Source organism: Plasmodium sp. gorilla clade G2 (assembly GCF_900097015.1).
Source record: "Plasmodium sp. gorilla clade G2 genome assembly, chromosome: 14".
Lineage (NCBI taxonomy): Eukaryota > Apicomplexa > Aconoidasida > Haemosporida > Plasmodiidae > Plasmodium > Plasmodium adleri (nom. inval.).
This window is the reverse complement of record NC_041706.1, coordinates 565001-582542: the sequence shown is the minus strand read 5'-3', so window position 1 is coordinate 582542 and position 17542 is coordinate 565001. Positions and strand designations below refer to the sequence as shown.

Genomic DNA, 17542 nt, shown 5'->3' with positions numbered 1-17542 from the left:
TCATTATTATTTTCATTTTTTTTTTTTTTTTTTTTTTGGTTATCCCTTTTATTTGATTATTATATGTATTATATATATATATATATATTTATGATAGTTATTATAAATTATAGTCCATATTATTAATATAATTTTTAATAAATGCATGACATATATGAATAATGTTTTACCTTATGTATATATATATATTTATTTATATTTTTATATATTTATTCTTATCAAGCGAGAATCCCATTTATTAAATGTTAATATATTTTATTTTATTTTATTTTAATTTTCTTTTTTTCTTTTTTTTTTTTTTGTTTTTTGTTTTAAAAACCTTTTTCAATTTCATATGATAAATAATTTTGGATAATATATATATATATATATATATATATTTTTCCATTAAAACCAACAATAAAAAATAACTATTTTATAAAATAAAATATTTATACATATTATATATTATATATATAAATGAAATTTTAAGGTTTTACTTTATTTTATTTATTTTTTTTTTCTCTATCCAAAAAAATGCATACACATATAAGTATAATATAAATAAAAAATTAATCTCTATTTTTATTTTTTTTATATTTTATTTTTTTGTAAGAACAAAATATTTCTTACCGTAAATATAATTAAACTTGTTATTTTCATGTAATTTGTATAAATCATATTAGATGAAAACAATTTTAAATGGATATATATATATATTTACATATATTATATATTTATTTATTTTTTATTTGTTAAAAAGATATGAAATAGGAAAAAAAAATAATCAGATAATATAAAAATATATATTATAAAAAAAAAATGTTAAGGAATGTTGCTAAAAGTTCATCTGATAACGCTGTTGAAGATGATAAGTTGAAAAACAAAAATGAAATATTTAAGAAAAGGATACACAAAGAAATAAAGAGATTAAAGGAATCGAAAGTTATCGACGATATAAATGTATATATAACATTTAAAGAGAGCAACGATTCAAGTGATGATAAAATTCAAAGTAATAACAAATATAATGATAGTAATAGTTCTAAATATGTACATTTACTACAAACATTTGATGAGAAATATTTTTTAGAAGAAAATTTTTTTGTAAATAATTTTATAAAACATATAATTATTTTAAAAAAGAATAATAATATATCTGATTCCTATAAAGAAGAGAATTCTTATATTTCTAATGAATTAATTAAATATTACACATATAAAAATACGACTTGTCCATTCTATAATATTTTCGAAATATTAAATTTTGAAAAGTTTTTTAATAGTTTTAATTCCTTTTTAAATGAAATAAATAACTTCTTAGATATTTTTGAAATATTTAAAAAGGATTTTATGAAAGAACAAAATATTTTTTACAACCAGAAGTATAATATACAAGAAAAAAAGAATGTGAAAGAAAATTATTCTGAAGAAAAAGATAATATAGAATATTTTACTAATATATTTTTTGAAATTATATATAAAGATTTTATAAGCTATTTATCAAAAATACAAAGAGAAATTATTAATAATATATATTCATCTGATGAATATGAATTTGAAAACTTTTATAAAAAATTCTTTATCTTTTTTAATAAATATTATAATCTAAAAGAAAGTATAGTATATTCATTTTTTATATTCCATGATTATCCGTTTAGTAAACCGTTTATAAATTTTGAACACTTTCCTTTTTCTATATTCAACAAAAAGCGTCAACAAAATTTAATGGGTGAAAATTATAATAAGAAAAATGTCCTCAATACTTTATTAAAAGAACAAAAATGGATGCCAAAGATAACTCTGGAAAATTTATTTGAGGAATCCAAAAAATTTGTAGACAACCTTTTTTTTTATTATCAATATAAAATCTATTTATTTTATTATTATCTTAATAAACATAAAATCTTTGAACTGTTCTTTCAAAATAATTTTGCAATACCTATTGATAATTATAATGTTATCTATTCATATATTTTTAGAGTAGATAAAAAATTAATATCTAATAAAATTAAAGGAAAAATAATAGCACCTAAAAAGAACTATTCCAATCTATTATATAGTCTTAATAATTGTGAATGTATAAATCCAAATATTGTTTTCTATAAGTTTTTTTATTTATATAAAAAATTAAAAAGTAAAAATTATGAAACACATGATCAATTTAGTTTATTAAGAGCTCAAAAAAAAAGAACATATCAATACTTTATATATTTATTTTTCATTATATTTATTTTCTTTATTCCTCAAATAATTAAAAATATATATATTTATAATACTGATGAGACAAATGCATATATAAATGAACCATCTCATATACTGAAGCCTAATAAAAATGTAGATAACTATGTAATTTTCAATGGATATGTAAATTTAATACGTACAAGTATACATTATTTTGATAAAAAAGAGGATGATAACACATATAAGGGCAACAGTGCATTTTATGACAATATAGCGGATGTAGAAGGGAATGAAAAAGATTCTTACAAGGAGCAAGCTATATATTCAAATATTAATAATAATAATAATAATAATATGAATAATACGAATAATATGAATGATCCATTAATTCTTAACAATAATAAAACCGAAAACGAACTTATTCCTAATATAAAGAATAAAAAAGGAGAGAAAGGCAAAAATATGTTTTTAATAATTTCATCTCTTTTTGAATTATTATTGTTTTCATTAGGTATAACATATAATTTATATTTATTACGAAAAAGATATGAACAGAGCAATTTTGTGGTTAATATATGTTCTTCTATGTTAATATTATATAATCCAATATTATTTTGCAGTTATAAAAATCATATGATAGTAATATCTATAGGGTTATTAATATGGAGTATAAATTTTATGTTATTAAAAAGAATATTCTTGTGTATAGTGGTATATTTTATATCTATATATTTTAACATAATAAATATTATATATTTTTTTCCCTTTTTCTTTATTTATGTATATATTAATAGCAGATATATAATAAAAAGAGGAAATCAAATTAAAAGCCAATTTAAGAGTAAATTAAGTATTTTGAAATATGCTTTTATATATTTAATAATATTTATGGTCATAAGTTGTATATTAATATATATTTTTTTTGATAAAGAAAGGAAAAAGGAAGATGTGTTTACAAATTTGATTATTAATCCTATAAAATATTGGTACCATAAATATTTTTTAAAGGTATATTTTAATAGTAATAAGGGAAAAAATAATGTATATGGACATAATATGTGGGAACCTATGAAATTTATTATTAATAGTAATATTCATATAGACAATTATTATATAATAAAATATTCTCCATTTTTTATAACATTTCTATTTAATTATTTCTTTTCTGTAAATACCATAATTAAATTTTATGCTTCTTTAATGTTTTCTTCTATAATATTTCTGTTCATGTCTTATACTTATTTTAGTAGTAATTATTTACTCATATTTATTATAATAAAATTATTATTATTTATTAATATACTTGGTACATCAAGTGTATTATTAAATATACTTTTGTCTTCTTATATTATTATAGCTAATGATCATTTCTATTTTTATACCTTTTGTTTAACCATATTATATTTTATATTACACATATATTTAATGTGTCCATCAAACAATTTATTTCAGAATATAAATTATCAATTAAAAGTAAGTTCAGAGTTAATTAAAAATTTATATTATTTTTTTCTAAGTAATATCCATCATTTATATGAAGCTCATATAAAACATATTATACTTTCATTTATTATAATATTTTACCCTTCTGTCCTTAACAACTTGTCCAATGAGAAAACAATAAGGAACATTATTCAGAAAAAAAATATACAAAAAAAAATTATCCTATGTTTATATTCACATATACATCATGATTACTTTTTTATACCTTTATCGTGTTTTTCATTTTGTTTGTTTGTAATGCTAGGAATATTAAAGGTATTTTTAAATATATATACTAAAAGTAATTATATGCAAAATGTATGAATTTATTTTATTTTATTTTATTTTATATTATATTATATTATATTATATTATAATTTTTTTTTTTTTTTTTTTTTTTTTTTTTTTTTTTTTTTTTTTTTTTTTTTTAGCTATATTATTCGCTAGCCTATATAAAAATAGCTGTCTACATATTCCAATTTTTTACCATCTGTAGTTTGTTCTCAATATTAATGGTAAGACAAAATCAAACAAATTTATGGATCTATATAAATATATATTACATTATATATGTTATTTTCCATAAATGACAAATGTATAAAGTAATTTTATTTTTCATTTTATATTTTTTATATTTTATTATTTATGAGTATAATTATTATTTATATTAATTTTGTAATATATATATATTATATTTATATATTTTTTTTTTTATGTAGCTTTTTTATATAAAAAGAAAGATTTTTCGAAATTTTGATTTTTTGAGTATTCCCGACTCATCAAGCAAAAGAACATTCCCATTAGAGAGGTCAAAGAAATTATAATAAAAGCAAAATAAATAATATAAAATATTAAACAAATTAAAAAAAAAAAAAAAAATTTTAATTATTTTAATATAAAAAATAAACAATATATATAATAAGAAAGGATATTTTTGGAATAAAAATAAAAATAAAAAAATTATAATATGACTTTTAAGTAAAAATAGCTAGTTACCTGCTTTTTTTCAAAAATAACATGATCATATAAATAACAGTGTTTGTTTTGTGTTTGTAATATAATTTAATTGAATTTATGATTTAATAATATATTTATATTTATGTCGTTTTGTTCTTATTCATATTTATGAATTTTTATAGAATATGGGAAAATATTGAATTATTATTTTACTTTTTCGTGTTAATTAAAATTGTGTCTTATTGAAATATATACATATAATATATATATTATATATATATATATATATATATATATATATATATTGTACTTATCATATTTTTTCTTTTACTTTATTTGTTTTTTTTTCTATGTTAATAATTTTTTATTAAGATAAAATACAATATTATTTATATTAATATTTGTAAAACTTTATGAAAATCAAGGTTAATATAAATAATATTTTTATATATATAGTTCGAATAAATTAATATTCATATAAAATAAAATTTTAAATGCATTCATCACAAACTATATATATGAAAGAAAAAAAAAAAAAAAAAAAGCAAAATTATAAAATATATATTTATTATATAATCATATATATATATAATAAATTTTGGAATTAAAGAAAAAATATAGATATTTAACAAAAAAATAAAATAAAATAAAAATAAAGAAAAATTACAAATACTACAAATATGTATATATAAGCATATACACATTGTATTATTATAATAGATATAATTTTAATTTTATTTTTATTACTTTTTTTTTTTTTTCTTCTTATTTTTTAATTCATTTATGAAAAGAAATACAAAATAATATATATATATATATATATATATATATATATATATATATATGAAATATGAATCATTATATAATTGTGTATATATTCATTCCACAAATTTTCCCATATATCATTACATTGTGATTATTTTTATTGTTTGCTAAATTTATTATCGGCATAATAATAATTTTCATTGTCATATGCTGGATACATATTTTCATAAAAATAATTATTAGTACCATTCATATAATTATTACTAATATATGTTGCATCGTGTATATAATTTTCATTAATATATGCAGTATTTTCATTTATATAATTATTTCCTATAAAATTACCATCAGCTTGATATGTGTGATCGTTTACAAAATTATGGTCGTTCATATAATTTGGTTCATTCATATAGTTATGAGGAGGAACATTTAAATAATTTCTTTCATTTATATAATTATTGTTCATATAATTAGCATTCATAAAATGGTCATTCATATGATTAATATATCGATTATTGTTATAAAAAGCATGATTTTCATTTATGTAATTATTATTATTTCTTTGGTACATATTATCATCAAAATAATAATTATTATTATCCATAAAAGTATTATCATAACAATAATTATTATAGACATTATTATTTAAATAATTAAAACAAACTTTATCATTTGTATAATTATTTTTGTCATTATTTATAGAAGTATTCTTTCTATTATCATGATATATTTGATGAGGATGTGCATGAGGATGATGATGAGTTTGAGTTTGGAGATGAACTTGTTGTTGTTGTTGTTGTTGTTGTTGTGGTGGTGGTGGTGGTGGTGGATGAAGATGTTGATTGTGATGATTCATATTTGTCATATTATTATAATCAAGGATTTTATTATAATTCATATTATTTTTATATTCATACATATTATTATTTATTGTATCATTAAACATATCCTCTTTGGTATTTTTTTTTTTCATATGAGTATATGGTCCTTTAAATGAATATTGTTTTGAAAAAGAATTATTTACATCATTTTTCATCAACACCATATTATTATTGTTATCGTTTTTGGTATCAATAAAATCTGTCACATTGTTCTTATTTTGCAAATTGTAATTCTTATTCTTATTATTATTATTATTATTTATATCACCATTCATGCTTGCATGCATACCATTTGATAATTTTTCATTATAGCTTTTCTCTTTCATAGAATCCTTATTAATATTTTTATTATCACCATTTTTATTATTATCCATAATGTCAATGTTTTCCTTATTGTTAATATTTCCCATTTTATCTGTATTATTAACATCATTATTATAACATGCTTTATTCATATTACCAATTTTTATATTATTTTTTTCATTTTTCTTATTTATATTATTACGAACATTAGAATCACTTACATCATTTAAATTTTTATTATCTTTCTCATGTGTTCCGATTATATTATTCTTCTTTTCATCCCCTTCATTATAATAATTTTCCTTAGTGTTTTTAAGAGTTTTGATATTTTTAGATATATCTGTATTATTCTTTACATATTTATTATTTTGGAAATAGTTATCTTTTGATTTGTTCAGATATTTCTTTGATGTGTTTCTAGAATTGCTATATTTATCTAATTCATTTCTATTATTTTTTTCAACTTTTTCTTTCTCTGAAATGTTTTCCGTATATCTGTTATACCGTGTATTGTATATATTTCCTTTCTTCATAACTATACTACTATCACTATCCTTTTTGTTATAATGGTTATTTTTTATTTTATATCCATTTCTATTTTCGTTTTTCTGTTCATCAATATTTTCTTTTCTTCGTTCATTTTTAAGTTCTTTTTTATGGTCTATATCAGGTTCATTTCTATCTTCTACTTTATGTTTATTTGTATCTTTTATTTTATTTATATCTTCTATTTTACTTTCATTTATATCTTCTATTTTATTTTCATTTATATCTTCTATTTTACTTTCATTTATATCTTCTACTTTATTTTCATTAATATCATCTACTTTATTTTCATTTACATCATCTACTTTATTTTCATTAATATCTTCTACTTTACGTTCATATTTATCGTCCTTTTTATAATCATATTTATAGTCCTTCTTACGATCATATTTATCATCCTTCTTACGATCATATTTATCATCCTTCTTGCGATCATATTTATCTTCCTTCTTACGATCATATTTATCATCCTTCTTACGATCATATTTATCTTCCTTCTTACGATCGTATTTATCATCCTTCTTGCGATCATATTTATCTTCCTTCTTACGATCATATTTATCTTCCTTCTTGCGATCATATTTATCATCCTTCTTGCGATCATATTTATCTTCCTTCTTACGATCATATTTATCTTCCTTCTTACGATCATATTTATCATCCTTCTTACGATCATATTTATCATCCTTCTTACGATCATATTTATCTTCTTTTTTCTGTTCATTTTTGTCTTCACTTTTGTATATATGTACCTTTTCTCTATCTACATTTCTAAAATCTTTTTTTCTATCCCTTACACCACGATCATTTCTATATTTATCACTTCTATTATCCTCTTCATCATATAAATTATTATTATATTCCTTTTTATAATTTTCCTTTCTTAAGATATATTTATCATTTCTATAATTTCTCGATGAAGACCTATATTTCTTTGTGTCATTATGTGCAGTTGTTCCATAAAGTTTATTTGATCTACTATAATTTTTATTTGCATAATTATTGGTAATATTATTTTCTCTAGCATGTATTCTTTTATAGTCCAAATTTTTTGAACTTTCTTTATTTTTGTTAATTGAATATCCTTTCCTTCTTGTTTGTTCTGATCCGTCAAAAGTATTATATGAGTACAATTTTTTTTTGTTATTATAATTATCTTCATATGTATAATGTTTTTTCAAAGTGAATTTATTATATAACAATTTATTAGAATGATTGGGTTCATCTTTTAAATATACAAATCTAGTACCATCAAATTTATGTGATGTATATTTATCATTTAAGGAATTATTATTATAATAATTTTGAGATTTATATGAGTTCACAAAATTTTTATTATTATCTTTGTTATTATTTTTATATATATCTTCTTCTTTATTTTTCTCGTTTAACAATTTTTTTGTTTTATCATTTGTAAGATGTTTATTTGAATCTTCATTTTTTTTTTGTTCATCTTTTTTATTTGATACATCTTTTATATTGACTTCCATATTTTTATTTGATACATCATTTATATTTTTTTCTTCCTGTTCATGTATTAAATTATTTTTTATACATTTCTCTTCTCCGTTTTTTATATTCTCATGTTCTTCCTCTTTTTTTTTTTCGATTACTATATCCCCATTTAAAATTATTTGTTTTTCTTTGTTGTTAGGTGTACTTTTATTTTCATTCCCTTTTTCTGTAATTTTTTCATTCTGAGGATCGTCATTTTTTTTTAATAACGTTTCCTTCATATCTTTCTTCTTTTGTGTATTATTATTGGTTTTATTATCCATAGTAATAAAATTATCTTTTTCTTTTTTATTATCATTTTCATTCTTAATATTTGTTTCTCTTTTAATTTCTAGTTTTGTTCTTATATCATTATAATGTTTATAATAGGTCATAGAATTATTTTGTTTTATTCTATTACCTTTATCATAATAATAACGTTCTTTATAATTTTTATATGAAAAATTATAATCATTTTTTTTATTGTTATCATGTTTATTTTTGGATAGATAATATTTATTATTATTATTATTATAATTATGATATGTTTTATTATGGTTTTTATTATCCCTTTTTACATATTCATCATATTTATAATCATAAAATAAATCATGTTTCCATCTTTTTTCTTCTGAATACTGATTTTTATATTTTTGTGCTTTTTTATCATATAGCTTTTTCTCATTATTTTCAAATCTATTATCATGTAAAAAATATCCAGATTCTTTAGGAACATAACAAGGATCTTCTTTCATTTTTTCTTTTATTGAATAATTTTTATCATCTAAATCTTCTAATATTTTATTAACTGTTGTATTTTTATTTATTTTATTTTTATCATCATTAAATTTTTCTTCTTGTAACTTATTTTCTTCCCCATTTAAATTTATTAAATTAGTTGTTTTTTTTTTATCCACTTTTATATTATCACATTGTTCATTGGTTGTATCATTTATTTTTTCTTCTTTTTTATCTTCATTTTTATTTTCATATTCATTCACCTTAAATTCTCTTTCTGCTTCTTCCTCCTCTTCATCATATTCTTCGTTAACATTTTTGCTATAACTTGAAGATAAATCATTTTTAAAATCGATGCTTTTATTTTCAACACTATCACTTATATATGATTTATAATCTTCAAAAACGTTATTTTCCTCTTCTAGAATATATTCACTTCTTAAATTTTTTACATCCATTTTTTTTTTTTTTTTTTTTTTTTTTTTTTTTTTTTCTCTTAATAGGAAGAATAAGGTGAAATGATGTAATATGGTATTTATATTATATATGTATAAAAAAATATATTTTCTTTTATTTAATATATGTATGTTAATATATATATATATATATTTATTTATTTATTTATATAATGAACAAATTCTCCTTTTGTATATAATATTTTCCCTTTTTCCACACTACCCCACTTTTTTATTTTATATATTTTCAACTTATATATTAAAATATATATCCTTCTTAATGACAAGAGATGAATATATCTTTATATATATATGTAAGATGAACGTAATAAAATAAATATACATAATTTTATATAAGTAATGAAAAAAATTTTACATACTACTTTGTATACATATAAAATATATATAATTATTATTTTGTAGTTTTTTATTTTTTTATTTTTTTCTCTACGTTATTCGTATTTATTTTATTATTATTATTTTTTTATTTATACTTCATGGTAAGGTACTTACGTGTTATAAATAAAAGGTTTAAAATTAAAAATACATAGGAGAATTATATTTTTAACATATGTATATATATATATATATAAGAACATAAGTTATAATAAAAACATATATAATATGAGTTCATAAAAAATTATATATATATATATATATTTAAGGAAAAAAAAAGAACAAAATTTTAAATGCAAAAAAATAAGAATAATATGTAAATAATATTATATAGAAGAAACTCTCTTAAATTTTATGATAGAAGAAGAAATAGTTTAAGAAAGAATAAAAAAGATATATTATATATATATATACCATACACTTATTATTTTTATATAAAATACCATATAAAAAAAGTCATAATAAATATATAAAAATTTATTAAATTAATATAAAATGAAAATAAAGAAGAAAGATTTTTTCCTTATTTTTTTTTTTTTAAAGGGATATATATAATATATATATATATATATATATTTTATTCATAAAAAAAAAAGAAAAAACACAAAAGAAAAAAAAAATAAAATAAAAAAAAAAAAAATAAGAAAAAGAAAAAAAAAGGGCTTTTTTTATTATATAATATATTTTATATTATATAATGTGCAATTTATGCTGAATTTATTTCTTAGGTTATATATATATATATATTTATTATTATAAATGATTGATTTTTTTACATATTATATGTTAATAAAAAAAAAAATAGTAATAAATAAAAGTATTATATATATATTATATTTTTATTATATTAGTAAAATGATTACCATAATATGGTACTTATTTTTTATATTATCTTAAGGACTTTATATTAAATATACATATAGTAAAATATTATTTACCTTATAACTTATGATTATATTATAATAAACATATATAGGGATAATATAATAAGAACATAGAAAAACCTATATATATAATATTTATAAAATATTAAAAATATTACATAAGAAAAAAAAGTATAACATACATTTTGTTAAGAACATAAGCAGTTTTTAATACACTTATATATATATAAATATATATAATATATATTATATATAATTATAATAGGGTTATATATATATGTAAATTTAAATCAAAATAATAAAAAATATTAAAATATATAATATATATAAATATATATTAATATATATATATATATTTATTTATAACATTTAAAAAAAAAAATAAGGCATATTTTATATGTCATTAGTATATTTATAAAAATACAACAATGTATATATTTTTTATATTTGTGTATCCCTTTTAAATATGAAACTTTATGGAAATGTAGTACTATTATTAAAATGATATAAAAAAAAAAAAAAAAAAAAAAAAAAAAAAAAAAAATTGGAAGAAATTCTTTTCCATAATAGATTCTACTGGTGCTTATATAACGGGAAAAAAAAAAAAAAAAAATTAAGTAATACTCTAAATTAATATTATACCTTAAAAATGAATAATAACATATTCCAACTATATAATTATTTTTCAATTTTAACTTTTAAAATTCTTTTTTTTTTTTTTTTTTTTTTTTTTTTTATTGTAAAAATAAATAAAAAGAATTTTATAATAATATATCATTATATAACATGTTTTATTTTTATCAATAATAAAAACATTTCCTTTTTTTCAAAATACATATAAGGAAAATAAAAAAGGAATCATATAAATATATAATAATATGATTAAGCAATATTATTTATTTACCGAGCAGGGTAAATAAAATTTGAATAATGAGTTAATAAATTCATATATTTTTTTTTTTTTTTATGTATAATAGAATTGTTTATTACGTTCAAAATAACTATTCTTTAAATTATAAAAAAAGGATAATATATTTGTTATATGAAACATATATAAATAAAAATATATTTATTTTTTGTTTATATAAAATGAATAAACAAAATTTTTATATATATTAAGAATCATACATTTATTTTATGTATATGAAATTAAATAGCTTTTAATAAAAAAAAAAATAAAAAAAAAATAAATAAATAAATAAATAAATAAAGAAATAAAGAAATAAAGAAATAAAGAAATAAAGAAATAAAGAAAGTATAATTAATTGTTATTAAATATGTGTTGTGGGGGAAAATAATAATATAATATAAATATATAATGACAAATATATCTATATATGTATATATTTATATATACTTATTATTTCCCCCAATATTTTTATTTTATTTTATTTTATTATATTTTATTTTTTATGTATCACATTTAATTTGAATATTTCTTAATTGCAAATATGCCGATTCCAATCTTTGTAATAATAAAACATGTGCTGCATGTACAGCTGCAACAGTTCCTATTATTCGAACATTTCGATTAGTAGTACCTGGTACTAGTTCACCTTTTCGACTTATTTTAATTTGTGCACCTGTACTGTTCATAATATTTGAAAGTCTCGATCCATTTTTCCCTATAACTACCCCAATGAATTCATCTGGTATTTGTATAGCGATTTCACAGGGTAGATTAAATAAATCTGTACTATGTCTCATTAAGGAGTTGATTGTATTCATATCAACATATTGTTCATTTTGATATAGATTATGTCTTTGTGGGTAAACATAACCATTTAATGGTAAATGGTTAATAAAATTATGATTATTGTTTCTTGAATTATAATTATTTGAATCATTATTATATATAACATTTAATAAGTCTTTTAAATTTGGATCCTTTTGTATAGAATTTGCAATCTGTAATGTACTGTCTCTTATGGATTCAAAAGAACCTGTTATTGTTATAATTCTTTCATTTAATCCATCTTCTCTATTTGAAATTTGTATTTTTGATCCTGTGGAGTCTTGTAATTGTTTTATCTGTTGTCCACCTTTTCCAATAATAGCACTTACTGAAGATTTGGGTACTACAATTCTACATGTATATTTTTCAGGTTCATTAATCATATCTTGTTTTTCAGGAGAGTGTTGATTAGCAATTTCCTTAATCTTATCTAATATTATTAAAAGAGCATCCTTAATTTGATCTATCTTACCACATATTATTAAAACCCTCTCTTGTGTATTTGGAAAATAAGAATTATTCGGTGATAATCTTAAACTGCATCCTGTTTTACTTTCTATACTGGAAATTATGGAACCATGTTTTCCTATCACTGATCCAGCAACCAAATTATTTATAAGCAATTTTACAAAACACAACTGATGCTCATTTAACATATTTTGTTGGTCAGATTTATTAAGTTCAACCATCTTTACAAACAAGTTTTAGCAAACAAATGAAAAAAAAAAAAAAAATGATAAATGAATTTTCTTTGCCTTTTTTTTTTTTTTTTTTTTTTTTTTCCAACAAATAAAAAAGCAATATATATATTTCGCTTAAAAAGGTTATGAACACAAATGGTAATAAAATATATATATATATATATATATTAATATATATTTATAAAATACACATTAACCAGTCTACTTATAATGTAAACTTTTGTAGTTAAACGAATATTTTATAAGCTTATATAAATAAAAAAATAAAAAATAAAAAATATTGTACAACAAAAATGAATACACACAAAAATATATATCAGAAAATATATATATATATAATATAATTTTAAAAATAAATTTTAACAAATTAATAAAAATATGAATTATAACAAACTTAAAAATAAACATTAAAAATTCTTCTAAATAATGGACTTATTGGTTATTCATTAAGTGTTAAAAAAAAAAAAATAAAATAAATAGAAGCACATTAATTTACCTCCATAATTTTTTTTTTTTTGTAGGTATCATATGAATTAATAATAATACGTTAGAAGAAATTAATTGGAGAATAAATATGCATAAATAAATAAATATATATATATATTATGCTTAAAACGTCAAAAAGAAAAAATTAAAGAAAAAAATCTACATAAAAATATATATGCATATATAATTATGTGTATTCCTTCTTTTCAATTATTTACAAAAGCATATGTGAAAAATATATCAGCATAATATATATACATATATATATATATATATATATATATATTCATGTTAATAATATTTTAATTTTATATCAAACTTTTCAATTATATAATTCAACATTATGTTACTTAATTATTTTAATATGAAAAGGATAAAAAAAAAAAAAAAAAATTATAAGTATGAAAATATATAGAATAAAACAGATAATTATTTTATTATTATTATTTTTTTTTTAATTTATTTGTTTTTATAATAACATATAAAAATCAAAAGGAAAAAAAAACTTTTTTTTTACACAAACTCTTACAAAGTGGAGAAATATAGAAAACATGTAATAGATAAAAATTTCAAAACTTTTTTTTCTTCTATTTTTTATCTTTCTTTTTTTTTTTTGAATAAAATATAAGTTTAGAAAAAAAAAATTTTGTATCCTCAAAGGAAAAATATAAATAATAATATAATAAAACAGAATAATAAATATTAAGTGTAGTGAAATATATACTTATATTCATTATATTTTACAATGATACATATGTTGATATAATATTTTATTATATTATTTTTTATTTTTTTTTTTATTAAATATTTATAAGAAAATTACTAATTTACGTGCATAACAAAAAAAAAATTAAAAATAAATAAATATATTAACACAATTTTTTTATATTTTTTATCATTAAATTTATGTACGATAATTGCATATACTGTGTACACCTTTTTTATTCATTTCATTTTTTTATTTTTTTTTTTTTTTATTTTATATATTAATATGAGGAGAAAATAATTTTATTTTATGAATTTTTGACATTTTTTTATTAAGTTTTTTCAATTTTCCACTTTAATTTTTTTAATTTTTATATGTCTATATATATGTAAAAAACATTTTTCATAAAGTGTATTATATATAATAAATAAATATAAATATAAATATATTATATATATATATATATATATATATATATATAATATTATAAAAGGGGGATACATATTGTGTGCTACTGTTTTTTATTTTATTGAAAAAAGCAATCTTTATGTTATAGATATATTTTTTTTTTATATATCCAAAGGTAATATCCTTTTTATTGGATAAAAAAAGAAAAGAAAAATTTATTTTGATCCAAATAAAAATAATATTACAAATTGTAAATATTTATTTAAATTTTTTTTTTCTTTTTTTTCATAAATATTCAAGTAAACATTTTATGTGTCCGCATTTAAAATAGGAGAGTGAAGTAGTATAATTTGATAAATATAAATATATATAATATATATATATATATATATATTTTTTTTATATATATAAAAAGATTAAAGTTATAATAATATATATTGTAATTCTTAATAAACAACAAAAAAAATAAATAATAAAAAAAAAAAAAAATTTAATGAAATAAAAAATATGTATTTTGGTACATATATATTAAAACAGTATCATTATTATATGAATAAGGTATTTTATATAAATTAAGAGTTTTTCTTAAAAAAAAAATAAATATATAAATAAATAAATAAATATATATATATATATATATATATAAACAACAACAAAAAAAAATAACTACATAATAAATAAATATTTTACTATATATATGTCATTATGTAAAATGAAACATTAACGTAGTATAAAATAAATATAAGTTTAAATAAATCATGACTGTTTTAAAGCATCATTAAATTTGTTCAACATTATATCACACATATTTCCTAAATCATCTAGCGATTCTTTTAAAACGTCTACAGCTGGTTTTCCTTAAAAAAAAAAAAAAAAAAAAATATAATAAAATAAAATATAAAGGGCAAGAATAACATATGCATTACATATACAATAAACAGTTCTTTTTCTTTTAATTTTTTAATCTCATTATAATTTTTCATGTTTTCATTTTTTAAAATATTTCATTTTTTTTACCTGTTGTCTGAATTCTAACATTAATTTCAGGTTGTGTTGGATGAGGCACTGTATATCCTGCAAATTCCACGCCTTCTTTTTGTAATAAAATACACCGCAAACAATTTCCTATATTATGAAAAAATAAAAATAAAAAAAAAATATATATACATATATACATATATATATATATATATATATATATATATTATGTATGCATGAAAGTTAACTTCATATAAGCCATATTATATAAAAATATCGAAATATAAATATAGTAAAAATATACTCTCTCAATAATAATATAGCAATAACGTATCTTTAAAAGATTCAATTCACATTATGAAAAATTAAATGAAATAGATAAAACATTCATTTTGTAAAATATTAACAAATTATGGTGTTTAATATATAAACAAAATATCATAACATATAAATATATTTATATTTTTTTTTTTTTTTTTTTTTTTTTTTTTTTACCTAATGTATGATCTTCATTCTCAAAGCAAAAGGTTGCGTGAGTCAAATTTTTCAAATTTTCATAGTACTTTTTTTCTTCCATATTTTGCTATATTCTACTTTTATATATATATAATATAAAGAAAAAATAAAAAAAAAAATCAATCAATTAATTAATTAATCATCAATCGTTTTGTAAATATATAGGCTATTAGTATATATATATATATATATATATGTATGAAAAAAAAATAAATATGACATAAAATATTTATTATTTGTAGTCAAATGATATATAAGGGATTTATGAAAAAATTATAAAATAACGTCATTATTTTTAAAATTGAAAAGGCAAAAAAAATAACAAATAAAATAATAGTAAAATAAAATATAAATATACAAAAAAGAAATTCCATATAAAAAAAATTAAATAAAATAATTACAAACAGATTAAATTATATATATAATAATATATGTAAAATATACCTTTATTTTTATATATATGTAGAAAAAAAAAAAAAAAAAAAAAAAAAAAGCGTTTATATAACACTGTGGATTAATTATGAATTATATTATATATTCAGCACTATATTTAAAAATGTATAAATAAAAAAAAAAAAAATACAACATATTATTTTAATTTTGTAAGATATAAAAATGTTATACATATAAATACATATCATATTTTATAATTTTTTTTTTTTGTTTTTATTATTTGTATTAATTCACTGATTCTATTTTGTTTATATCATTTGCATTAATTTCCATAAAAATATTAGAAAATCGTTTTTTGATATTATTATATGAGCCAGACAAAGAATCCCTTAAAAATTCATTCAACGACTATACAAAAGAAAAAAAATAAAATAAAAATAAAATAAATAATATACATACATATATATATATCAAGGTGTCATTTATATGTTTGATATATGTTAATATAGGGGGGAAAAAAAAAAAAAGTGCGCATCATATTATCATATATAATTT

At 17.2% G+C, this 17542-nt stretch overlaps 5 protein-coding genes across 5 annotated transcripts in view; 1 reads left to right on the top strand and 4 right to left on the bottom strand.

The window, feature by feature from the left end:
• Window positions 1-801: 801 nt before the first annotated feature.
• On the top strand, window positions 802-4469 carry PADL01_1415200 (conserved Plasmodium membrane protein, unknown function; the record flags this gene model as incomplete). The annotated part of the gene is made up of 3 exons (XM_028684432.1): window positions 802-3921; window positions 4077-4160; window positions 4365-4469. The coding sequence occupies 3 exons, from the start codon at window positions 802-804 to the stop codon at window positions 4467-4469; spliced, it is 3309 nt and encodes a 1102-aa protein (XP_028540511.1).
• Window positions 4470-5524: 1055 nt separating this feature from the next.
• On the bottom strand, window positions 5525-9787 carry PADL01_1415100 (conserved Plasmodium protein, unknown function; the record flags this gene model as incomplete). The annotated part of the gene is made up of 1 exon (XM_028684431.1): window positions 5525-9787. The coding sequence occupies one exon, from the start codon at window positions 9785-9787 to the stop codon at window positions 5525-5527; it is 4263 nt and encodes a 1420-aa protein (XP_028540510.1).
• Window positions 9788-12474: 2687 nt separating this feature from the next.
• On the bottom strand, window positions 12475-13488 carry PADL01_1415000 (RNA-binding protein Nova-1, putative; the record flags this gene model as incomplete). Its single annotated transcript, XM_028684430.1, has 1 exon — window positions 12475-13488. One exon carries the CDS (start codon window positions 13486-13488, stop codon window positions 12475-12477), a length of 1014 nt encoding a protein of 337 aa, XP_028540509.1.
• A 2368-nt stretch (window positions 13489-15856) lies between these two features.
• PADL01_1414900 (DNA-directed RNA polymerase I/III subunit, putative) lies at window positions 15857-16655 on the bottom strand (the record flags this gene model as incomplete). Its single annotated transcript, XM_028684429.1, has 3 exons — window positions 15857-15957; window positions 16118-16225; window positions 16574-16655. 3 exons carry the CDS (start codon window positions 16653-16655, stop codon window positions 15857-15859), a joined length of 291 nt encoding a protein of 96 aa, XP_028540508.1.
• A 617-nt stretch (window positions 16656-17272) lies between these two features.
• The window catches only part of PADL01_1414800 (conserved Plasmodium protein, unknown function), a gene marked incomplete at both ends in the record, with an annotated part of 2036 nt that continues 1766 nt past the window's right edge, over window positions 17273-17542 (bottom strand). The window contains one exon of the mRNA XM_028684428.1: window positions 17273-17395. Coding sequence (XP_028540507.1) covers window positions 17273-17395 — 123 coding nt within the window. The remainder of the gene's footprint in view (window positions 17396-17542) is intronic.